At 40.8% G+C, this 25,726-nt stretch overlaps 1 protein-coding gene across 4 annotated transcripts in view; it reads left to right on the forward strand.

Moving 5' to 3' along the window:
* Positions 1–25,726, forward strand: part of golga4 (golgin A4) — a 246,147-nt gene that overhangs the window by 152,230 nt on the left and 68,191 nt on the right. For all 4 annotated transcript variants that reach the window (XM_072263075.1, XM_072263085.1, XM_072263094.1 and 1 more), the window contains 2 exons: positions 7,775–7,930; positions 12,722–16,944. In XM_072263075.1, the coding sequence (XP_072119176.1) occupies positions 7,775–7,930; positions 12,722–16,944 (4,379 nt within the window). The remainder of the gene's footprint in view (positions 1–7,774; positions 7,931–12,721; positions 16,945–25,726) is intronic.

The following is a 25,726-nucleotide window of genomic DNA, read 5'->3' on the forward strand; positions in this document are numbered from 1 at the left end:
ACCGTACTTGAGAACCATTTTAAAAGTCGGACAGAAACTATCCTCGAACTTGTGGTACATCTTTTGCCTGATAGGAAGGGGGAGAAGAGAGAATGTCAAGGTTGGGTGGGGTCTTTGATTTTAGTTCTACTTTACTGAAGCAGGGTGAAGTGTAGATAATCCAGAAAGATAGTTTCTATGATGTGATGAGCTGTGTCTACAACTGTCTGCAGTTTCTTGCAGTCAAGGACAGAATGCATTCAGATAAGATGCTTTCTATGGTGCATCAATGAAAATCCTTGAGGGTCAAAGGAGTGTGCCAAATTTCTTGACTCCTGAGGAAGTAGAGGCGCTGGTGAGTTTTCTTGGCCCAGCGGGTCATGTGGTTGGACCAGGACAGGTTGTTGTTGATGATGTTCACTAGTTGGGAATTGAAGCTTTCAAACCTCTTAATTGTTGTAAATAGGAGATTGTGTACTGGCTCCATTCCTGAAGTCAATGACCAGCTCTTTTGCTAACATGGAGGGAAAGGTTGTTGTGATGACATCATGCACAAGGTTCTCTATCTCCTTCCTGTATTTTGACTCATTGTTATTTGAGATATGGCTGATTACCATGGTATCATTTGTATACTTGGAGATGGTGTTAGAACATAATTTGTCCATGCAGTCAGAAGTGACATCCAAGCTGGTGCCGAGCTGCTTCCTCCATTCAGTCGCAGCTTCATTTTAGTTGTTTTTTCATTTAATTTTTAATCACTTTCTAAATTCATAAGGATGGCTTTGTGGACAGTGGAGAGTTAGGATCAGATTAAGATTTGGGGATAGGGAACAGGAATGTGGTGGAATTTGAGCTCAGAGTGGAGTCTTATGTCTCTGCTTTGCGTTTGAAGACCAGTGATGTGGACGTGGGAGACTCGTGGTCAGATGACACACTGGCAGAGGAAATGAGGCCTCCCCCACACCAGTGGGTGTTTTTCATGTGTTCCACAGTTGGAGTTCTGTGCGGGCAACAGGAATAGGTTCTGTGGAACCCCTGGGTGAGACCTGAGTTCAAAGCGTGAAATAGTGTTCAGAATTCTGTCATCAATGAGTCCAGAGTTCAAGGCCTAGTGTTGGTGATCGGTGTGTCCTGGTGTTGATGCAGAGGGTTGGATCAGAAGTCCAGAGCTTGAGGTTGTTGGCAGGAGCCGAGTATGTGAATCTGCTGCAGAGGTTGAAGCTTGGCGTCTGCAGGCCCGACTCAGTGTCAGCTGGAGGCCTGTCCTGGGTTAAAGGACGGTGTATGTGGGTGGGAGAGAGGAATGGGACTTGCTTTTGCCATTGTTGTTCACTTGCTTGTTGTGTTTTGTGTTGTTCTGCTGAACAGTGTGGGTATATTGGCCCTGGAATGTATGGCGATACTTGCAGGCTGCCCCAAGAACAATGTCAGATGTGTTGGTTGCCTATGCAAACGGTACATTTCAGTGCATGTATCAATGTTCACATGGCAAATAATTTTGAATTGTGTGCGTAGAACCTTAAAGTTAATAAAAAATCACAGAGAGACTATTTGACCCACTGTACAAAATCGACATCAGGTTGTCCTGCATATGGCTTCTGAACCATTATGCTTCAAGTTTTCATTCAGGTATTCTTTAAATATAATTTCTCTCAATGAAATATATTTTTCCCACACCACTTTAGTCATTTTACCAGTTGACTTCAATTTGTGTGCTTTTGTCACTTCTCTCTGTTAAGGTGGATAGGTTTATTTTGTGTAAGCCTTGTAGGTTTATCCATCTTGAATTAAATCTTATTGTCCATCATTCCAAAACAAAAAACTCCCATCTGAGGTGGTCCCTCCTTTCATAAATAATTCTTCAGCCTTGGCAATTTTCTTGCAGCTAGTCTCTGAGCCTTTTTAGTGCTATCATATCCTTAATGAAGTTTAGTGACCAGGCTATAAAGGTTCTTGCTGTGGCCAAACTTATGGTTAATGCAAGTTAATCCGGGATGCATTCAGGACTGAAAGTGTTATATTTGAATGTGTCTTCCTCCATCGTCGATGTTGATGAGGACCTCGACTTCAGTGATATCGAGACTAGCGCGTGATTTGGATCTAAGTGAGGGAGCCTCACTCTCTCTTCCCAATTCCCATCTGGATCCAGTGGCAAGACAGAGTTGAGACGGCTGGAGCTGGGACTAGGTGCAGTGGATGACCAGGACGTCTTCTGTGTCTTTTCCTGCTCTACACGTTCCATGACGCTTGTAGAGACCGCCGCCTTGACCGTTGGTCCTTCCATTGGTCTGGTCCGCTTAATCCGCCGGAGTCTGTCTTCCCATGCTGGGATAGACAACACCCTGTATCACAGAGGGTTTGAGACCCATCAGCTACCCTCACCTACCCTCACCTGGTATAGCCAGTTTGTCGAAGCTGTTGCTCGGGGTGTGGCTGCTGTCACATGCAAACAGCTATGGGGAGCCACAGGTGAGAGCTGAGTGCCAGATGGGGACCAAAGGTGGACTAACTGCCTTGAAAAGGACGTGACATGTCCCCCCACCAGAGGTGCTACCCCTCCCAGACACCCCAAACGCCCCAATTTCAATGTACACAGTATATGGAATAAGGTATATGATTTTGCAGTGCAGTTATGATATTGTAGGCATCATTAAGTCATGGCTGAAAGAAGATCATAGTTGGTTACCATCCAAGGATACACATTGTATTGAAAGGACAGGCAGGTGGGCAGAGAAGCTGGGGTGGGTCTATGGATTTAAAAAAAAATAATGATGTCAAATCCTTAGAAAGAGGTGACATATGATTAGAAAATGTAGAGTAGTTATGGGTAGAGTTATGAAACTGCAAGAGTAAAAAGTCCTTAATGGGAGTTGTATACAGGCCTCCGAACAGTAGCCAGGATGTGGGATACAAATTACAACAGGAGATAGAATAGGCATGTAAAAAGGGCAATGTTACAATAGTCATGTGGGGCTTCAATATGCAGGTAGGTTGGGGAAATTAGGTTGGTGCTGGATCCCAAGAGAGGGAATTTGTAGAATGCCGACAAGATGGCTTTTTAGAGCAGCTTGTGGTTGCCCCACTAGGAAAAAGGTAAGTTTGAATTGCGTGTTGTGTAATGAATGAGATTCATTTATAGAACTTAAGGTAAAGGAACCCTAAGGAGGTGGTGATCATAATATGATAGAATTTACCCTGCCGTTTGTGGGAGAGAAGCGAAAAGTCAGATTCATTAATATTATAGCAAAAATTAGTGGAAGGTTAGAAGATTAGGAAGACTTTAAAAACCAATAGAAGGCAACTTTAAAAAGCCATAAAGGGAGAAAAGATGCAATATCAAGGTAAGCTAGGCAATAATATAAAAGAGAATACAAAAAGTTTTTTCAGATATGTAACGAGTAAAAGGGAGAGGAGAGTGGATATGAGACCGCTGGAAAATGATGCTGAAAAGATTGTAATGGAGGACAAAGAAATGGCAGAAGAACTGAATAAGTATTTTGCGTCAATCTTCACTGCAGAAGACAGTTGTAGTATGCCAGAAATGTGAGAGTGCCATGGGGTAGAAGTTTTGTTACTATTACCAAGAAGAAGGTACTTGGGAAGCTGAACAGTCTGAAGGTAGATACGTCACCTGGACCATATGGACTGCATCTCAGGGTTCTGAAGGAGGTAGCTGAAGAGATTATGGAGGCATTAGTAATAATCCTTCAAGAATCACTAGATTCTGGAAATGGTTTCTGAGGACTGGAAAATTGTGAATGTCACTCCACTCTTTAAGCAGGGAGGGAGGCCGAAGAAAGGAGATTATAGGCTAGTTAGCCTGACTTCAGTGGTTGGGAAGATGTTTGAGTCTTTTATTAATAATGTGGTTTCAGGGGCCTTAGAGGCGCATGATAAAGCAGGCTGTAATCAGCATGGTTTCCTTAAGGGGAAATCTTGCCTGACAAATGTGTTGGTATTCTTTTAAGAAATACTAGACAGGATAGACAAAGGTGAGTTAGTTAATGTTGTCAACTTGCATTTCCAGCAGGTCCGTTGACAAGATGCTGCACATGAGGCTGTTTAACAAGTTAAGAGCACATTGTTTTACCAGAACGATACTAGCATGGATAGAAGATTGGCTGACTGGCAAAAGGCAAACAGTGGGAATATAGGGGGCCTTTTCTGGTTGGCTGCTGCTGACTGCTGGTGTTTCACATGGGTCGGTGTCGGAATCATTTATTTTCACGTTACATGTTAGTAATTTGGATGAAAGAATTGTTGGTTTTGTGGCAAATTTGTGGACAATACGAAAGTAGTTGGTGGAGCAGGTAGTGTTGAGGAAGCAGGGAGTCTACAGAAGGTCTAAGACATTTTGGGAGAATGGGCAAAGACATGGCAGATAGAACACTGTAGGGAAGTATATGGTCTTGCGTTTTGGTAGAAGAAATAAAAATGTAGACTTTTTTCTAAATGAGGAGAAAATTAAAAAATCAGAGGCACAAAGGGTCTTGAGATTCCATAAAGGTTATCTTGACTCTGTCTTATCCCTCTAGTTCTGTCCCTTCCTACCTACCCCTGTGACACTTCACACACTCTGGATCTTTTCAATGTTTTCAAGTTCCCTGCCTCCATCATCTCCATTGTTTTTACTTTGGATGTCCAGTCCATATGTACAAACTCTCTGTTTCTTTCTGGACACCAGACCCAACCAGTTCCCTCCACCACCACTCTCCTCCATCTTGCGGAACTTGCCCTCATTCTTAATAATTTCTCCTTTCTCCTTTCAAACCAAAGGTATAGTCATGGGTCCCAGCTATGCCTGCCTTTTTGTCGGCTACGTGGAACAGTCTGTTCCAAGCCTACACTGCTGTCCGTCCCCCACTTTTCATACACTACATCGACGACTGCATTGGTGCTGTTTCCTGCACCCATGTTGAACTTGTCAACTTCATCAACTTTGCCTCCAACTTCCACCCTGCCCTCATATTTACGTGGTCCATTTCAGACAGCTTCCCCACCCCTTTCTTAATCTCACTGTCTGTATCTCAGGAGATAGCTTATCTACTGATGTCTATTATAAACTCATGGACTCTCACAGGTACCTGCACTATACCTCTTCCCACCCTGTTACTTGTAAAAATGCATCTCCCTTCTTTCAATTGCTGTGTCGGTGCTGCATCTGCTCTCAGGATGAGGCTTTTCATTCTAGAACAAAGGATATGTCCTGCTTTTTCAAAGAAAGGGGCTTCCCTTCCTCCACCATCGACACTGCCCTCAAGTGCATCTCTTCCATTTCATGCATGTCTGCTCTCACCCCATCCTCCCACCACCCTACCTGGGATAGGGTTCCTCTTGTCCTCACCTACCACCCCACCAGCCTCCATGTCCAGCAAATAATTCTCTGGAACTTCAGCCATTTCCAATGCAATCCCAATGCACATCTTTCCCTCTGTCCCACTTTCTGCTTTCCACATGACTCCCTTGTCCATTCATCCCTTCCCACTGACCTCCCTCCTGGCACTTATCCTTACAAGCAGAGCAAGTGCTACATCTGCCCCAACACCACCTCCCTCGCTATCATTCAGGGCTCCAAACAGTCCTTCCAGGTGAGACAACAGTTCACCTGTGAGCATACTGGGATCATGTACTGTGTCTGGTGCTCCTGGTGTGGCCTTCTGTTTATCAATGAGACCCGATGTAGAATAGGAGATCATTTCGTCAAGCACCTATGCTCCATCCACCAGAAAAAGCAGAATCTCTCCCAGTGGCCACCCATTTTAATTCCAGTTCCCATTCCCATTCTGATATCCTTGACCATCTCTACTGTTGTGATGAGGCCACGCTCAGGTTGGAGAAACAACACCATATATTCCGTCTGGGTAACCTGCAACCTGATGGCATGAACATTGATTTTTCAAACTTCCGATGATGGACCCTCCACACTTCACCGTTCCCCATCCCCTTTTCTTTCTTCTGTGGCCTTCTGTTCTCTCCTTTCGGACTCTCCCTTCTCCAGCCATGTATCTCTTTCACCAATCAACTTCCCAGCTCTTTACTTCATCCCTCCCCCTCCAGGTTTCACCTATTACCTTGTGTTTCTCTCTCTCCTCCCCCACCTTTTATATCTACTCCCATCTTTTTTTTCCAGTCCTGTCGAAGGGTCTTGGCCCAAAATGTCGACTGTACTTTTTTCCATAGATGCTGCCTGGCCTGCTGAGTTCCTCCAGCATTTTCTGTGTGTTGCTAGCATTCATTTCGAGAGGACTATTATATAAAAACAAGGGCGGTATGCTGAGGCATTGGTTCAGACTGTACTTGAAGTATTGTGAGAAGTTGTTAGCCCTTTATCTAAGAGAGAATTTGCTTGAATTGGAGAGGATCCAGAGGAGATTCACAAGAATGATTCATGGAATTATAGGGTTAACATATAAGGAGTACCCATGTGGTTTCCGGGTCCCTTAAAAGAATAGAACTGCTGTACCCTGCCACGCACGTCATAAAAGGCAACTAAGGAGGGTTAGGCATAGGGTTAGCAGCCCTATCCTGTAAAAATAATTATTGCTACAGAAACATCAGCAGCATCAAAATCAAGCCAGCCAGTCTTGGTCTCTTTTGGAGAGCTGGATGATGTGGAGAAGTGAAAGCTGAAAGGAAGCTCCTTCACCGGAAAACCTACTGTCAACCAAGAAGACCTCCAGAATCGGCATCTGGAATGTGAGGACCATGTATGAAGTTGGGAAAACCCTACAAATGGCAAAAGAATTTCAGAACAATAAATTAGAGGAGAGAAGTGTTAACCGATGCCAGGAAAGTGGGAATGACATGGTCACAGCTGGAGAGATATGTACAAAACAGATTGATCTGGAAAGAGGTTGTTGATGGCCTATGCTCACTAGTGAGTTGAAAGGCAGAAGAAGATATAAGGAGTGTTTGGGTGTGGGCCTGTGCTCACTGGAGTTTAGAAGAATGGGAGGGATCTCATTCAAACCTACCAAAAATATTGAAAGGCATAGAAAATAGATGTGTTTACTGTAGTGGGGGTGTTTGGGAACAAAATGCACACTCAGAATAGAGGGATATTCATTTAGAACAAAGATGAGGAATTTCTTCAGCTGGAGGGTAGTGAATCTGTGGAATTCATTGCCACAATCAACTGTGGAGGCCAAGTCATTGGGTATATTTAAAGCAGAAGTTGATAGATTCTTGATTAGTCAGCGTGTCAAAAGTTAAGGGGAGAAGGCAGGAGAATGCAGTTGAGAGGAATAATAAATCAGCCATGATGGAATGGTGTAGCAGACTTGATAGGCCAAATGGCCTTATTCTGCTCCTGTGTTATGGTCTGATTTCAGCCTGACCTCCTGCCTCTTGTATTCCACACCTCAAGTAATAAAGGCAAATCTCCAGTGTAGAATACAAGATGCTGGAGGAACTTTATGGATCAGACAGTATCTGCAGTTGCTGGAAATGTTGAGCAAAAGGCACTCTTGATGAAGATCTCAGCCCAAAACATCAACTGTTAATTCCCGTTTTGTTGTTGCCTGACTTGCTGAGTTCCTCCAGCATTTTGCGTGTGTAACTTGTCATTTCTCATTTATTTCTTTGCCTTGTTTGCCCCCAATAAATGTGTTACCTCACTCATCAGTTTTAAATTCTATTTATACCTTCCAAAAATACGGTTGATAAAAGAAGGGGAAAAAGTCACATACTGGCAATGCTTAAGTAATTTCAATCATTAATAACTTAAACTTTTCAATGTTATTATCTTTGGAGTGAGATTCATCACTTGTTAATGTGTAGAAAATAATTTTGACAGGATAAATGTCATGCTGAGTACAGAGAACAGCAACAAGAGAAAGAACAGCAAGCCTTGTTGGCATTGGAAGAGCAAGAATTGCAAAGAGAGGCTGTTCGGACGCAAGCTGCGAAGCAAATGCAGGAACTACAAGGAGAATTGGAAACCTGCAAAACAGTAAGATACGTTTATGTGGCTTTAACCTTGTTATTTTAAATTAAACTACAGTATAATAAGGTATTTTCAAATTTGCATGGTGTGTATTTAATGAGGTGTTGTGCAGAAAAAAATTGTACAAAGATAAACAGTTTCCAATTACAGATTTCCTGATGGGGATGCTAAATATTTAAATACTGTGGGTGTGGTTTGCCTTTAGAGGTTAACTTAATACCAGTTATAAAGTGATGTTGTTACAGAGCTGGACAACACACTGTTATATTTCAATTTCTCAGAGTAGAGTAAATATCAGAGAAAGGGAACTTGAAGTAACTGGCTTTTGTTAATGCTGATAAAAGATCAATATCATTGCACTGAAAAAGATCATTGCAGTAAACAGTTCTGTAATTTTTCATGGCAGTATAGTTCACAGATTGCAGCTAGTCATTGTGGAAAAACTTAGAAAATATTTTCAAAAGTTACCTTTTTGCTGTGTCTATATTCTGGTATCATCCCCATTTTACAGGTAATTCCTTGGAATTTATCTTGAAGTCACATGTACGGAGATAAAGTGAAAATCTTGTCTTTCATATCATCCAGTTAGATCAGTTAATTACAACAATATATTGAGGTAGTACAAAGTAAAATAATAACAATGCAGACTAAAGTATTACTGTGGAGAGGAAGTACAGTGCAGGTAGAGAGTAATGTGTAATGTCCCAATTAGGTAGATTGGGAGGTCAAGAGTCCATCTTACCGTACTAAGAAATCATTCAATCATCTTATAACAGCAAGGTAGTAGCTATCCTTGAGCTTGGTGTGTGCTTTCAGACTTTTGTATCTTCTGCCTGATAAGATGTGAAAAGGGCTCCATGAGGTACCTGTGATAAAGTCCTGTGCTTGGAGATGTTATACAGAGACAGATGAACTAGTTTAACAAAAGGATGCAGGGTAAAATGAAGTATATTTGAAATTATTGTGGAAGTGTATGGTAAAACTTCAGTTCTGTTGAGGATCTGAATATATTGCTGATATTAATCAATTCTTTTTCTCTCCAAAAACACTACCTGACCTACTGTATATTTCTTGGCATTTACTGTGATATAATATTTGATCTTTAATTGCTCAGGTTTAACTAGGCATTCAATAGCAAATTAAATCATAATTACATTTGAACAGTGTCTGTATGCCAACCAACTAGCGGGAGTATGCAAGGACGTTTTCAACTCTCACTGCTATGAGCGGAAGTTCCCACTTCAAAAGGGCAACAGTTATACCAGTGCCTAATAAGAATAATGTGAGCTGCCTTAATGACTATCGCTTGGTAGCACTCACTCTACAGTGATGAAATGCTTTGATAGAGTGATCATGTCTAGACTGAGCTCCTGCCTCAGCAAGGACCTGGACCCATTGCAATTTGCCTATCGCCACAATAGGTCAACGGCAGGTGCAATCCCAATGGCTCTCCACGCAGCTTTAGACCAACTGGACAACACAAACACCTACATCAGGATGCTGTTCATCAACCGTAGCTCAATATTTAATACCATCATTCCCACAATCCTGATTGAGAAGTTGCAGAACCTGGGCCTCTATATCTCCCTCTGCAATTGGATTCTCGACTGCTAACCAGAAGACCACAATCTGTGCGGATTGGTGATAACACATCCTCCTCGCTAACGATCAACACTGGTGCACCTCAGGGGTTTGTGCTTAGACCACTGCTCTACTCTCTGTATACGCATGACTGTGTGGTTAGGTATAGCTGAAATACCATCTGTAAATTTGCTGATGTACAGCCATTGTTGGTAGAATCTCAGGTGGTGACGAGAGGGCGTACAAGAGTGAGATATGCCAACTAGTGGAGTGGTGCCGCAGCAACAACCTGGGACTCAACGTCAGTAAGACGAAAGAGCTGATTGTGGACTTCAGGAAGGGTAAGAGGAAGGAGCACGTACCAATCCTCATAGAGGGATCAAAAGTGGAGAGAGAGAGAGAGCAGTTTCAAGTTCCTGGGTGTCAAGATCTCTGAGGGTCTAACCTGGTCCCAACATATCGATGTAATTATAAAGTAGGCAAGACAGCAGCTGTACTTCATTAGGAGTTTGAAGAGATTTGATATGTCAAAAATACACTCAAAAACTTCAATAGATATACCGTGGAGAGCATTCTGACAGGCTGCATCACTGTCTGGTATAGGGGGGCTACTGCACAGGACTGAAGGAAGCAGGGGGTTGTAAATCTAGTCAGCTCCATCTTAGGTACTAGCCTACAAGGTACCTAGGACATCTTCAGGGAGCGGCGTCTCAGAAAGGCAGCATCCATTAAGGACCTCCAGCACCCAGGGCATGCCCTTTTCTCACTGTTACCATCAGGTAGGAGATACAGAAGCCTGAGGGTACATACTCAGCGATTCAGAAACAGCTTCTTCCCCTCTGCCATCCAATTCCTAAATGAACATTGAAACTTTGGATACTATCTCACTTTTTTTAATATACAGTATTTCTGTTTTTTTGCATGATTTTTAAATCTAGTCAATATACGTATACTGTAATTGATTTACTTCTATATTATGTATTGATTGAACTGCTGCTGCTAAGTTACCAAATTTCACATCACATGCCGGTGATAATAAATCTGATTTTGATAAGCCAAATTTTAAGTTTGCAGTTGCATTCTGTCAGTGCAAGTAATAGACAATAGGTGCAGGAGTAGGCCATTCAGCCCTTCGAGCCAGCACCACCATTCACTGTGATCATGGCTGATCATCCACAATTAGTACCCTTTTCCTGCCGTCTCCCCATATCCCTTCACTCCGCTATCTTTAAGAGCTCTGTCTAACTACTTTTGAAAGAATCCAGAGAATTGGCCTCCACTGCCTTCTGAGGCAGAGCATTCCACAGAACCACAACCCTCTGTATGAAAAAGTTTTTCCTCAACTCCGTTCTAAATGGCCTACCCCTTATTCCTAAACTGTGGACTCTGGTTCTGGACTTCCCCAACATCGGGAACGTGTTTCCTGCCTCTAGCGTGTTCAGTCCCTTAATAAACTTATATGTTTCAATCAGATCCCCTTCTAAATTCCAGAGTATACAAGCCCAGTCACTCCAATCTTTCGACATATGACAATCTTGCCATCCTGGGAATTAACCTTGTGAACCTACGCTGCACTCCCTCAATAGCTAGAATGTCCTTCCTCAAATTTGGAGACCAAAACACTACACAATATTCCAGGTGTGGTCTCACCAGGGCCCTGTACAACTGCAAAGGACCTCTTTGCTCCTATACTCAATTCCCCTTGTTATGAAGGCCAGCATGCCATTAGCTTTCTTCACTGCCTGCTGTACCTGCATGCTTACTTTCAGTTACTGATGAAGAAGGACACCTAGATCTCATTGTACTTCCTCTTTTCCTAACTTGACACCATTCAGATAGTAATCTGCCTTCCTGTTCTTGCCACCAAAGTGGATAACCTCACATTTATCCACATTAAACTGCATCTGCCATGCATCTGCCCACTCACCCAACCTGTCCAAGTCACCCTGCATTCTCATAACATCCTCCTCATATTTCACATTGCCACCCAGCTTTGTGTCATCTGCAAATTTGAGGGGAGATTTGATAGATGTCTACATAATTATAAGGGGTATAGGCAGTGTAAATGCAAACAGGCTTTTTTCACTGAGGTTGGGTGAGACTACAACTAGAGGGCGTGGGTTAAGGGTGGAAAGTGAAATATTTAAGGGGAACATAAGGGGGAACTTCTTCACGCAGAGTGTGGTGAGAGTATGGCATGAGCTGTCAGCGCAATTGGTAGATGCTGGGTGGATTTCAACTTTTAAGAGAAATTTGGATAGGTACATGGATGAGAGGGGTATGGAGGGTTGTGTTCTGGATGCTGGTTGATGGGAGTAGACAGATTAATGGCTCAGCACAGACTAGATGGGCTGAAATACCTGTTTCTGTGCTGAAGTGTCCTATGACTCTATGAAATGATAGAGATAAGGACTGTGAAAACAAGGAGCGGAATTCAAAAATAGAGGTGTTGTATAATTGGAAACTAATGTGGCTCAGCAAGCACATAGGTAGGTCAATGCCTAGTCGAAGCCAGTACACAGGCATAGTTGGGAGGATGCAACTTCATAGAGTCAGCAAGGAATATACTAGAAGCTTAAGGTGTAAGATCTGCCCTTTACTTCTTCATTCCCATTGTCCAGACCCCCAAGCAGAAATTTACTGTTTCATACATGTTCTGTACAGTTGCATTCTTTCTTCTGAACTCTTGCTTATTAATGTTACCCACACAAAATGCTGGAGGATCTCAACAGGTCAGGTGGCATCAATGTCGAGAGTCGACATTTCGGGCCGAGAGCCTTCTTCAGGACCAATGTTTATTTCTTTAAAATAGTTGAAATTTATCTTTACATTTTACTTCCTGAATTGTGATATTCTTCAGTCTGCTTACTCGAACAGCTTCCCTATTGTCAGATCTCCATTGAATCTCTGTGGGCAGCTTGATGTGATGTGAAGGCCTTTACTACTTAAAATCGGGGTTATTATTATCTTTGGATATCTATTTTTTGTTGAGTATCAAGTGTATTTTAAATTAGTAGTAGTAGTTGGAAGTATTTGGAAATTTGAAGTTTATTTAAAAAGACTTATTTAAGTGCAGTTTAGTTGACTGCTGACTTGCATCAATTTTGCATCATTCAATGACCAAACATTTGTTAATGACTTACTGATTAATTATTGGCACAACACAAGCAGATATGTGAAGTTCAAAGGATTTTTCTTTTTTTTTCCCCCTCCCAGAGAGTATTGGAATTGGAAAGTTTACTTGTACAAAAGTCACAAAACAGTGAAATGAAATCAGAAGAGCTTGAGGCAGAGAAGGCCAAGTACAAAGAAGAAATGGAAGCCTTAATGGAAAAACAGCAGATTTCACTGAAAAGTAAAAGTCAGGAAGAGGAACAAAGATGGTTGGAAAAATTGCATCAGGAGCAGGCTAAAGTGGCGGAGCTCGAAGAAAAATGTGGAGAACTGGAAGCACAATTGAAGGAGAAGGAAACCCAATTCCATGCACACATTGAGGAAATGAACCAAAGGACACTGGAGAAACTTGATTTGAAACAAACTGAGTTGGAGATGCTCTCAACTGAGATGACAGAAATACTTAAAGTACGGCAGGAGTTGGAAAATAAATTAACTTCAGTTGAGGAAGACTTGGAGAAGCAACTAAAACAAAAAGAAATAGACTATAATGATACGATTGAAGCTACAAGAAAAGATGGTGAACAATCCATATGTGTAGTTGAGAAAAATTTTACAGAAAAATTAAACAGCCTCCACCATCTTCTTGAGGAAAAAGACAAAAATATACAAGAACTACAAACAGACAAAGAACAATTGACAACAGAGCTTGAAAAAATTCAAAGAGAACTTGAAATTGTCAGTCAAGCCCAAAAGTGTGAGCAGGAAACTGCAAAAGAAAGGATGACTTGTGAGCTAGGTGACCAGCGTCAACGGTATGAAGCACAATTAACAGAGATACAGAACTTGTTGAGGAACATGGAGACTGAGAAGTTGAATCTTAACAAACAGTTAGAAGAGAAAGAATTGTCATATCAAATCAGACTTAATGAGGTTACTGCTAATTTAGATAACTACAAATTGCAGGCACAGGAATTCAGGAGCTTTGAAGAAAAGAACCATGAATTGATACAAAGAATAGCTTCCTTAACTGAGCAATATGAAAGTAGAATTACTCAGCTGGGATTAGACATTGTACAGATGCAGGAAAGTTCAGAAGAAAAGCAAAGGGCACTCAATCAGGCACTCAGTAATGAAAAACAACAAGCGGAACAGGTCAGTCAGCAACAGGCAGATGAACATAAACAGCATGAGCACCAAGTTGCTTTACTTCATGAGGAATACGGGGAAAAAATTAGAACACTTGAAACAAAATTGGGAAAAATGAAGGAAAGTAGAAAAGGAATGCAAGAAAAGTTCAAGTTGCAACTTTCTGAACTGGAAATAAAACTGAAAGCAGAGCTAAAGGAGAAGCAGGAAGAATTGATTGAAAAGGAACAGATGTTCAATGCAAAGATGGTGGAGATGGCACAATCAAGTTCCACAGGAATCAGTGAAACTGTGGCCCAGTTGGAATCCAGTCAGAAACAACAACTGGAGAGTCTAAATGAAATTCACAAAAAAGAGGTTGCAGAGCTGAATGAGAGTTGGGTGAGTAGACTGGATCGGCATATGGAAGAACTAAAAGAAAAGCATGAGGTTGAGCTTCAGGAAAAGGAGCAAGAATTTACAGAAATGAAACTTTGTCTAAAAGCCTCCAATGATGATAAGGATAAACTATCCAGGAAAGTAGAAGAGCTTACAGAAGAGATTGCTTCAACAGGAAATAAAATACAACAGCTCCAAGGGGAGCTTAAAGAAGCATCTTCTCAGGTCTCTGCTTTGATGGAAAGTGAAATAATCCTTAAAACTAAATTAGAGACCCTTGAAGAGAATACCAGCCAGAATTTACGGGAAAGAACAGAGTTAGAAAATGTATTAAGTGAGCTTAAAAAAACACATGAACAAAGCCAGAGGAAGATTCATGAGCAAAACTGCTTGTTGAAAGAAGCAGAGGATAAACTACAGCTGTTAGAAAACCTGCGTTGTAAGGAACATGAAAAAGCACTTCAAGAAAATTCTGTTGAACTTCAGAATGAATTTGGGAACCAAATCAAGCAATTAATAAACTGTTTCAATGAAACAGGTGGGAAAATAGACCTACAAACCAATAAGTTCTCTTTGTTCTGTTTTGATAAAATCAGCAACTTAAATGAGCGGATTACAGTTTACCAAAATCAAATTGAGAAGATAAAGAAGGCACTTGAGAGAAAGATCTGCCAAAATGATGATTTAGAAACCCGTATTCAAGAGTTAGTAAATCAAAATGTCTTATTAAATAATTCAGTGCAGCATATCACACAACAACTGCAAAATAAAGAACAAAACTTTCAGGACTTGCAGTCTGAATTGCAAAGCATCAATGCAGAGTGTGACACACTCCAACAAGATAGCAAGTTCAGTAATGAGGTTTTAGAAGAGAAGGAGGCAATAATTGAGCACTATAAAACAGAACTGGCAGAAAATGCAAATACTTGTATATCCATCACTGAACAGCTGAAGAAAAAAGAATCAATCATCTTAAGTTTAGAGAAAGATGTACAGAATTTAAAGTTGCAGCTTGAGCATAGTGTTTGTCTTGCAAATAAAGAAGAAGCTCTGTCCTTGCTTAACAAACAACATGAAGTGGAACAGCAAAAGCTGCTGGATCAAGTAAGTCAACTATCTGAAAGAGTTGAAGCTATTTCTCAAGAAAAAATATCAGCTCTTGGCCAGGTAGATCAATATAAGAACAAGTTAACAGAATGGAAGAAAAAAACAGAATCTAAATTTGCACAGCATAACAACAAAATGAAAGAGCTTGAGTTAAAATTTGAGATGTCTGTTAAAGAGAATGAAGAGAAGGACGGTAAATTGTTATCATTGACAGCAGAGATAGAGAAACTGTCTAACAATTTAGAAAATCTTAATATTGAAATGGAACATGCAGAAAATGAAACAGAGAAATTAGTTGATGATCTGAAGGCTCAGTTGCAAGTAACTAAATCTAGAATAATCGAAATGGAAGAAGATATTGCTATGAAGTCTCAGCAATCTGAAATCGCAGAAGTCACCAAGCAATTGCAACAGAAAGAAATGGAATTGCAGGAGATGAGGCAACAGCTGGAGCAGGCTCAGGCTGGAGCTTCTGAACAGTGTGTCAAGTTCAAGGATGCTAAAGAAAAAAATGAAAGATTTGAGAAAGAGATACAGTCACTGAGGGTTGAGTTTTCAGGAAAACAAACTGAATGGGAGCAATCCAAATTGGATCTTAAAAATAAGAAGGATGAGGAATTGAGGGATTTAGAAACTAAGCTGAAAACAGAGAGTGCTGCCAAAATAGCTGAATTTAAGAAAAAGGCAGAGCAGAAAATTGCAAAAATCAGGAAACAGTTAATAAACCAAATGGAAGAGAAAGAAAAATGCATGGATGAACAGTTAAGAGACTTGAAACAAAAAGCAGAGATGCAAGATGCAACAAATGGGGTCTTGGAAGAAAAAGTGAAAACTTTAGAAGCTACAGTAGTTTCAGAAAAAGAAGGAAAGCAAAAGTTGGTTGATGAAGTGAAAAAAGAAATGCAACTTGAGAAGGAGAACTCTCTGAAAGTGTTGAGAGCAAGCTATGAGGAAAAAATAACGGCTCTACAGACAGAGTTATCAGCACGTAATGAGATGATGCAAAAATATGAAGAAGTCAGTGTTAAAACTGATGACTCTGAAGAAGTCACTAAGTCTCATGTGAATATTCGAGAGCATTTAGAAATTGTTGAAGTGGAGAGGGAGATGAAAACAGAACAGCTTCAGCCAGAAATTGAACAGCAGAAACATATGTATGACTCATTGTCTGAGAAACAACAAGAGAAAACTGATAAATTAAATAATTTAATGCTACAGTTGAGCATAAAAGATAAACAGATAATTGAGATGGAAAAGAGAATTGCAGAGTTAGAAACGGGGAAGGAAGTTACTGAAAAACATATGATAGAATTGGAAGATGGTCTCACCTTAAAGGAGGACAATGGGGATAAGGCAAGATTAGAGGGAACTTCTTTAATTGAGGGCTATAGAAAAGAGATAAAGGCTCTGCAAGAGCAGTTGCAGGAAAAAAATTCTCTGCTTAAGATCTTTGAGGAAGGTTCTGAAGAGAAGTCAAAATCTGACTTGGAGCTACTTAAGGTGTTGGATGACTTGCGAGCACAGCAAACTGAAATGGGTCGCAAACTGGAAGAGGCAGAAAATGAAAAACAGAAGTTGCGTAAAGAACACACTAGACTACAGAAAGATCTACGTGTCTTGCGGAAAGAACATGAAGCTGAAATAGAAATAATTAGAAAGGAAATAAATGACGAAGCTGAAAAAACCTCCAAGTAAGTGTGTACTTTGTAACATGAATATTTTAGAATGAATTTGCCAGATCACTCACTCTTCCAACACTATTCTTTTTTCATTAATTTTTTTTGTAAGTTTCTACAATGAAACAACAAAAGAAAAGAAAAAAAAAGGTTTATACAGTGCAAAACGCGCATATCAAATGTACAGTTCATACAGTTCAGGAAAAGCACCCATAGCAGAATTGCATAAAGTTAGTTACCACCCCACCCTCTCACTACCCGACTCCAAGCCAGCCTTACGATATATAGAAAAGTTAATCAGAATTTTTATCACCACTGAGCTGTATTTATAAAAAGGAAGGTATATTGCCTACCTTCTATAATACTATAATATGCTTACACATCAAAAAAAAAATGTCTTAACCGAACGAAGCTGGAAATAAGGTACTTAAATGCAAAAGGAAAAAAAGAGGGATAAACCCTTAATCTAAATGGAAATTATGAAAATATTCAAGAAAAGGACCCCACACCTTTTGGAACTTTATGTACGAATTAAGAAGCAAATAATGAATCTTTTCAAGGTCTAAGCAGGACATAATGTCTCTGAGCCATTGAGCATGAGTGGGTGGGGCAACATCTCTCCACTTAAGAAAGACTGCACGTCTGGCTAAAAGGCAGGCTAAAGACAATGTACGACGTTTAGCCGGACTCAGATGGGTGTCAGCTTCTCCCAAGGTGCCAGAAAGAGCAATCAGAGGGTTAGGTTCCAAATAGCAATTAAGGATATGGGATAAAGTTAAAGAGACATCGCTCCAGAATTTCTCCAAGCTAGGACAAACCCAGTACATATGAATAAGGGAAGCCTCACCCTCTTTACACTTGTCGCAACAGGGACTAATGTCAGGATAGAACCGCGATAATTTAGTTTTAGACGTATGAGCCCTGTGTACAACCTTGAACTGTAAAAGGCAGTGGCGAGTACATAAGGAAGTTGAATTAACTGACTTGAGAATTGAATCCCAAACCTCGTCGGACAGAGAAAAATTTAAATCATGCTCCCAGGCAGTTTTAATTTTGTCAAAGGGGGCTCGCCTCAAAATCGTTAACATATCTTGAATAGTGGATATTAAACCTTTACCCAGTGGGTTCATACGAAGAAACAAGTCCACGACATTTTTATTAGGTACCTCAGGAAAGTTTGGTATTAAAGGGTTGATAAAATGTCTAATTTGGAGATATCTGAAGAAATGAATGTTGGGTAGGTTGAACTTTACAGACAGATGTTCAAAAGTTGTAAAGTGATTGTCTATGAAAAGATCTTCAAAGCACCTAATGCCCTTTCTGTGCCAGTCTTGAAATGTGAAATCCTGCATAGAAGGCTGAAAAAGATGATTATGTAGAATAGGATGAGAGAGAGAAACCATGAAGACCATTATATTTTCTGAACTGAGCCCATATTCTCAGTGTGTGTCTGATGACAGGATTAACAATTGATTTAGGCAGATGGCAAGGAAGTGTGGGAATGGAGAGATTCTTATAAGAGTTCAACTCCATGCCACCCATATTTCGCAGTAAGACTGATTATAAAAGTAAGACCAAAAGATAAGACAATGTATGTTGGCTGCACAGTAATATAAACAAAAATTGGGCAAGGCCATACCACCTGCCCTTTTAGGTTTTTGAAGTTGAGCTTTATTTAGTCTGGATCATTTGCGCTTCCATAGATAGGACGAAATAATAGAATCTAACGAGTCATAAAAAAACTTTAGAAATAAAAATTAGTAAAGATTGAAATAAGTATAAAAATTTAGGAAGGACGTACATTTTAACAACATTAATTCGACCTGTCAGAGACACAGACGGGTGACCACTGTACTAGACTCTGTTTTGTATGGTTTAAAAGATTAGTGAAATTTTCTGCAAAAAGATGCTTATAATTCCTTGTTACTGTAATGCCAAGGTAAGTAAATTGATTATTTACTTTAAAAGGGAGGTTATGAAATTCTACTGTTTGTGCTTCTGTGTTTATTGGAATGCTCTTATGTAAATTAAGTTTATATCCGGAAAGGTGGCTAAATCTTCCAGCATTATTCTGAGCTCTGAACACTGTGCTGGTTTCACTTGTCTCCTGCAGATTATCATGATAAACTTCTCTCCTATACTGCACAGCAACAGTAAATACAGAAACCTCATGGACCCTTTAGTTTCTTAATTTGAAACCATCTGCAGCTTCACTTATTTCACCAAGCTCATTTTGAAATATTTCCAAAAAAGCATTTGAAACATGGATTGTTTTTGTTTGGGCCCTCTGCAAATTATGTAGATCCAAGTGATAACACCTCTTGCTCCACACACCTCATTCCCATTTAACTACTGACCTCCAAGTTCCCTTCTTAAATTCTGTTAGTTGATGATGGTTGACATCAACTACGTAATCTCTAGATAACATATTATCCCTAGCTAATTTGCCTGCTCTTTCAAGTCTGCTCTCATGCAACCAGAAAACTAAATCTTCTCCCTTTTCAGGCTGTTAGCCCATCACCAGTTTTCCTTTCCTGGTTAGTTCTTTCACCTTGCACTAGACTCCTTTCTTAATTTTATCTATTCTGGCTTCCACCCCTCCACAGTTCCAAATAAGACTGCTAACAACATGATGAAGAGTCCCAGCCCAAAACATTGACTGTTTATTCCTCTCCATTGATGCTGCCTGGCCTGATGAAGTTTCTATAACATTTTGTATGTATGGCTCTGGATTTCCAGCATCTGCAGAATCTTCTGTGCTTATAAACAGCATCCTATGTAATTGTGACAAAAGTTAATCCTCTTCTACATCCAGTAGAGTAGCAATCTTTGACCTGGTAGACTAAACCATATTAACCCTTCACCTGTCTCTAAATTGTCAAATTATTTGTTAACTCAACATTGAGAAGACTAAAACAGCCATGCTTGGCCCTCATTCTTGGCTTTCTAGAGCAGCTTGTGCTTAAGCCCATTAGGGTAAAGGCAACTCTGGACTGGATGTGTGTTATGAACCAGATTTGATTAGTGAGCTTAACATAAAGGAACCCTTAGCAGTCAGTGATCATAACATGATAGAATTCTCCCTGCAAATTGAGGAGAAGCTAAAGTCAAATGTATCAGTATTACAGTGGAGTAAAAGGAATTACAGAGGCATGAGAGAGGAACTGGGCAATATTGATTGGAAAGGAAGACTAGCAGGGATGATGGCAGAACAGTATTAGCTGCAGTTTCGGGAGAAATTTGGAAGTTGCAGGATAGATATGTCCCAAAGTATGGAAATATATGTGAAAATTAAGCTTCTTGAAGTCTAGGGGTAAAAAGATACAGTCTTACGATGATGAGTAAAGTTCAGTTCAGTTCAGTTTGTGGTATTGAGTAGTAATGGAGAAGAGAGAGGGAGAGATTTGAGTCTTCAGGTCAGCTGGTGTTGTCGATCATGGTGTTGTCGATCATCTTGTTGTCCTCTGAAATCCTTTAAAAGTCACCGACTGTGACCACAACAAAGGGGACCAGTTTTCTGTGGTGGAGTTATCACCCAGGCAAGGGTGGACACATGGACAACTCCCCACCAGTCAACCCCTTTCCCTTTCACTGCCAGAGCAACTGATCGATCTGCCTGATCGATCCTCCAAAAACCCACTTTTTCTGCGGGCACAACAAAGCTCATTCAGTGTCCAAAACATGTGCCTGAGGTCTATAACATCTGACCTCCTATTTATCTCACTGTACTGAGTATCAACTGTCATTCAAATAACTCCTCCTTCGTCTCTCTGTGTAAGAAATGCAAGCAGGCAATGTCCTTGAAGCAAGTATAAACAACCTGTGAGCATCTTCATCTCTCTCTCTCTTTTAAAAACAAGTTGTCGGTGTTAAATAACTCCCCCTCTCTCTCTTTTCCAAAGCACAGTTCACAGGGGTAACTCAGGACCCCGTCACACTAGTAGTATTCATAGGGAAGGATGAGCATCTGTGGCTAACAAGAGAAGTCAAAAACATATAAAAGCAAAAGAGAGGGTATACTACAATATTGCAAAAATTAGTGGGAAGCTAGAGGATTGGGAAGATTTTTTAAAAATTTGTGTTGGGCACGTGGCCAAGTGGTTAAGGCGTTCGTCTAGTTATCTCAAGGTCGCTAGTTCGAGCCTCAGCTGTGGCAGCGTATTTGTGCCCTTGAGCAAGGCACTTAATCACACATTGCTCTAGTCTGTGCAAGGAGTAGCGCCCCACACAGACTTCCAATCTGCGCCTTGTAAAGCATGAAAATGCCCGACGCAGGCCTCTCATGGTCTGAGTCGACGTTCCCTCCCTCCCCTTTAAAAACCAACAGAAAGCAATTAAAAAATCAATAAAAAGAAGAAAGATGAAATATAAAGGTAAGCTAGCCAATACTATAAAAGGGGATAACAAAAGTCTTTCCAGATATATAAAGATTAAAAGAGGTGAGAGTGGATATTGGACCATTAGAAAATAATATTGGAGAGTTGGTAATGGGGGACAAAGAAATGGCAGAGAAACTTAATAAGTATTATACGTTGGTTTTTACTGTGGAGGACACCAGTATTATACCAGAAATTCAAGAATGTCAGGGGGCAGAAGTGAACATAGTCACTATTAGTAAGGAGAAGGTCCTTGGGAAGCTGAAAGGTCTGAAGATAGGTAAGTCACCTGGACCAGTTGAACTGCACTCCAGGGTTCTGAAAATGGTAGCTGAAGAGATTGTGGAGGCATTAGTAATGATCTTTCAAGAATAAGTAGATTCTGGAATGGCTCCAGAGGACTGGAAAGTTGCAAATGTTTCTTTAAGAAGGAAGGAGCAAAAAACAGAAAATGATAAGCCAGATAGCCTGACTTCAGTGGTTGGGAAGATGTTGGAGTCTATTATTAAGAATGCGGTTTTGGGGTTTTTGGAGGCAATTGATAAAATAGGTCAAAATCTGCATGTTTTCCTTAAAGGGAGATCTTATCTGACAAATCTGTGGGCCTCTTTGAGGAAAAACAGGCAAAGCACTACCATAGCATAGCGGTTATTGCGACGCTGTTACACCCTGGAGTTCAGTGGGTTTTCTCGTGGTCCTCTGGTTTTCTCCCACAGTCCAAAGGCATGCCAGGTAGGTTAATTGGTCATTGTAAATTGTTCATGATTAGGTTAGCGGTAATCAATGTGTCAGGGGTTGCTGGGGTGGCTTGACTTGAAGGACCAAAAGGACTTATTCCACCCTGTATGGATAGATAAATAAAACAAAGGAGAGTCAGTGGACGTTGCTACCTTAAAATTTTAGAAGGCTTCCGACAAGGTGCCGCACATGAGTCTGCTAAACAAAATTAGAGACCATGTTTACATGGGAAAGATACTAGCATGAATAACTGACTGACAGGAGGTAAGTGTGGGAATAAAGAAGCCCCTTTCTGGTTGGTTGCCAGTGACTAGTGGTGTTCTGCAGTAGTCAATATTGGGACCGCTTCTTTTTTACGTCATATGTCAATGATGTGGATGATGGAATTGACTTTATGGCCAAGTTTGTGGGTGATATGAAAACAGATGGAGGGGCAGGTAATTCTGAGGAAGAAGAGAGGTTGCAGAAAGACTTGTACAGATTGGAAGGATGGGCAAAGAAATGGCAGATGGAATATAGTTTACAGAACTGTATGGTCGTGCACTTTGGTAGAAGGAATAGAAGTATGGACTATTTTCTAATCGGAGAAATTTCTGAAAATATAGGTGCAAAGGGACATAGGAGACCTCATGCAGGATTCCCTAAAGGTTAACTTGCTGGCTGAGTCGATGTTAAGGATAGCAAATGCAATATTGGCGTTCTTTTCAAGAGGACTAGAATATAAAAGCAAGGATATAAAACTTCAGCATTACAAGGCATTGATCAGATTGCACTCAGGATGTGGCCCCTTATCTTAGAATGGATGTTCTAGCATTGGAGAAGACTCAGAGGAGGTTATCAAGAATGATCCCGGGTATGAGGAGTATTTGATGGCTCTGGGCTTATACTCACTGGAGCTTAGGAGAATGAGCAGGAATCTCAATGAAAACCTGTCAAATGTTGAAAGACCCAGATAGAGTGGAGAGTATGGTCCTATAGTGGGGAAGTCTTGGACCAGAAGGCACAGCCTCAGAATAGATGGACATCACTTTAGAACAAGATATGAGGAGGATTTTCTTTAGTCAGTCTGTGGAAATAGTTGCCTCAGCATTGGAGGCCAGGTCAATGGCTGTGTTTAAAGTAGAGGTCGATGGGCTCTAAATTAGTAACAAGCTCTCGTCTACAATCACTCTGAGCACCGGTGCCCCACAAGGCTGTGTACTGAGCCCCTTGTTGTACTCACTGTACACCCATGATTGTGTAGCCAAGTTTCCATCGAACTCAATATATAAGTTTGCTGATGTAGGCTGTATCTCGGGTAATGATGAGTTTGAGTACGGAGAGGAAATTAAGAACCTGGTGGCATGGTGCAAAGACAATAACCTATCCCTCAACGTCAGCAAGACAAAGGAATTGGTTGTTTACTTCAGCAGGAGTAGCGGACCACACGACCCCATTTACGTCGGTGGTGCGCAAGTGGAGCAGGTCAAAAGCTTTAAGTTCCTCGGGGTCAATATCACAAATGACCTGACTTGGACCAACCAAGCAGAGTCCACTGCCAAGAAGGCCCACCAGCGCCATTATTTCCTGAGGAAACCAGAGAAAACCAGAGAAATTTGGCCTGTCCGCTAAAACCCTCACTAATTTTTATAGATGCACCGTAGAAAGCATTCTTCTATGGTGCATCACAACCTGATATGGAAGTTGTCCTGTCCAAGACATGAAGAAGCTGCAGAAGATCGTGAACACGGTGCAGCGCATCAAACAAACCAATCTTCCGTCCTTGGACTCACTTTACACCGCACGCTGTTGGAGCAGTGCTGCCAGATAATCAAGGACATGACCCACCCAGCCAACACACTTTTCGTCCCTCTTCCCTCCGGGAGAAGGCTCAGGAGCTTGAAGACTCGTACAGCCAGGTTTGGGAAGAGCTTCTTTCCAACTGTGATAAGACTGCTGAACGGATCCTGACCCGGATCTGGGCCGTACCCTCCAAATATCCGGACCTAGCTCTTGGTTTTTTTGCACGACCTTACTTTCCATTTTTCTATTTTCTATTTATGATTTATAATTTAAATTTTTAATATTTGCTATCAATTTGTAATCCAGGGAGCGGGAAGCTCAGAATCAAATATTGCTGTGATGATTGTATGTTCTAGTATCAATTCTTTGGCGACTATAAAGTATAAAGTAGTAAGGGTGTCAAAGGTTATGGGGAGAAGGCAGTAGTCGGGGTTTGAGGGGGATAATAAGTCAGCTACGACGGAATGAGGAAGCAGATTTGATGGGCCAGGTAGTCTAATTCTGCTCCTATGTCTTATGGTCTCCCAACAAATTTCATTCCCTGGCCATAGTTTCCATATCTTTCACTGGCCACTGTCTGATACAGTACTATATTACATTTTAGCCCAAATTGTATTACTGTCTAAAGTGCATGTACTTAAGCTGTGCTCCTTGGAAAGCTGAAGATCAAGTCCTTGCAACCTATATTGTATTGTTAATGGTCTTCAAATTTTCTTCAAAATTTGTTAACAGAACCCATAATTGACCTGCTGTCCTGGTTTCCCTTGGAAATTGGAAATTTATTATTATCTCATGTACTGAAGTGCAGTGAAAAGATTATCTTGCACACTGTTCATAAAAAAAAAATGACACAGTATGTTGAGGTAGTGCAAGGTAAAATAGTAACAGAATGCAGAATAAAGTGCAACAGCTACTGTGGCAGTGCAGTGACAATAACGATAAAGGTGCAATACCATATGAGTTAGATTGTGAAGTCAGGTGTCCATCTTATTGTACTGGGAAACCATTCAGTAGTCTTATGACAACAAGGAAGAAGCTATCCTTGAGCCTGATGGTCTGTGCTTTCAGTCTTTTCAGGCTTTGTTTGATGGGAGAGGGAAGAAGATGGAATGTTTGGAATAGGTGTTTTTGATTATGCTGGCTGCTTTACTGAAGCAGCAAGAAATATAGACAGAATCCACAGAGGGCAGTGTGGTTTGCATGTTGTGTTGGACTATGTCCACTTTCTTAGTTACCAGCAGCACAGTTACCGTACCAAGCTGTGGTGCATCAAGACAGGTGCTTTCTATGGTGCATTGATTAAAAATGACTAAGGTCGATAGGGTCATGCCAACTTTTTTTCAGCCTCCAAGGAAGTGGAGGTGTTGGCAAGCTTTCTTGACCATGACATCTACATGGGTTTGGCTATTGATGATCACTGCTAGAAACTTGAAACTCTGCTTTCATGTTTAATTAAATCAGCAACAATTTTGACATAAATCTGAGCACCTTCCCAAAATTGTATCTTATAAGTGCCAACCTTCACTGAGCAAGATGTGCTTTCCCAAATGAATTAGCTAAGAATTGTTGGGCAGTAAACATTGAGACCAAATGTTTCAGCTCTTTTCAGGATGAGATTCCTGAACTGTTGAGTAATTAAACAATTTATCTGCAGCAAGTCCAGATTAAAAAATAGAACAACAAAATTTGAAATCTCTGCAAGCCATGGACTGTACATAAACTAAATAAGGTGGTAGGATTGTATGCATGCTTCTAATGCAGGTTTTCAACCCAAATATAGGCTATTCCTTTCCCCTACAGATGCTGCTTTTCAGTGAGTTCTCCAGCAGGTTTGATCATTGCATGGTCCAAAGATCCTGGTGGGGAAAATAGTAACAATTCAAGGGCACTGACACCAGTAC

The sequence above is a fragment of the Mobula birostris genome, chromosome 1, assembly GCF_030028105.1.
Source record: "Mobula birostris isolate sMobBir1 chromosome 1, sMobBir1.hap1, whole genome shotgun sequence".
NCBI lineage: Eukaryota > Metazoa > Chordata > Chondrichthyes > Myliobatiformes > Myliobatidae > Mobula > Mobula birostris.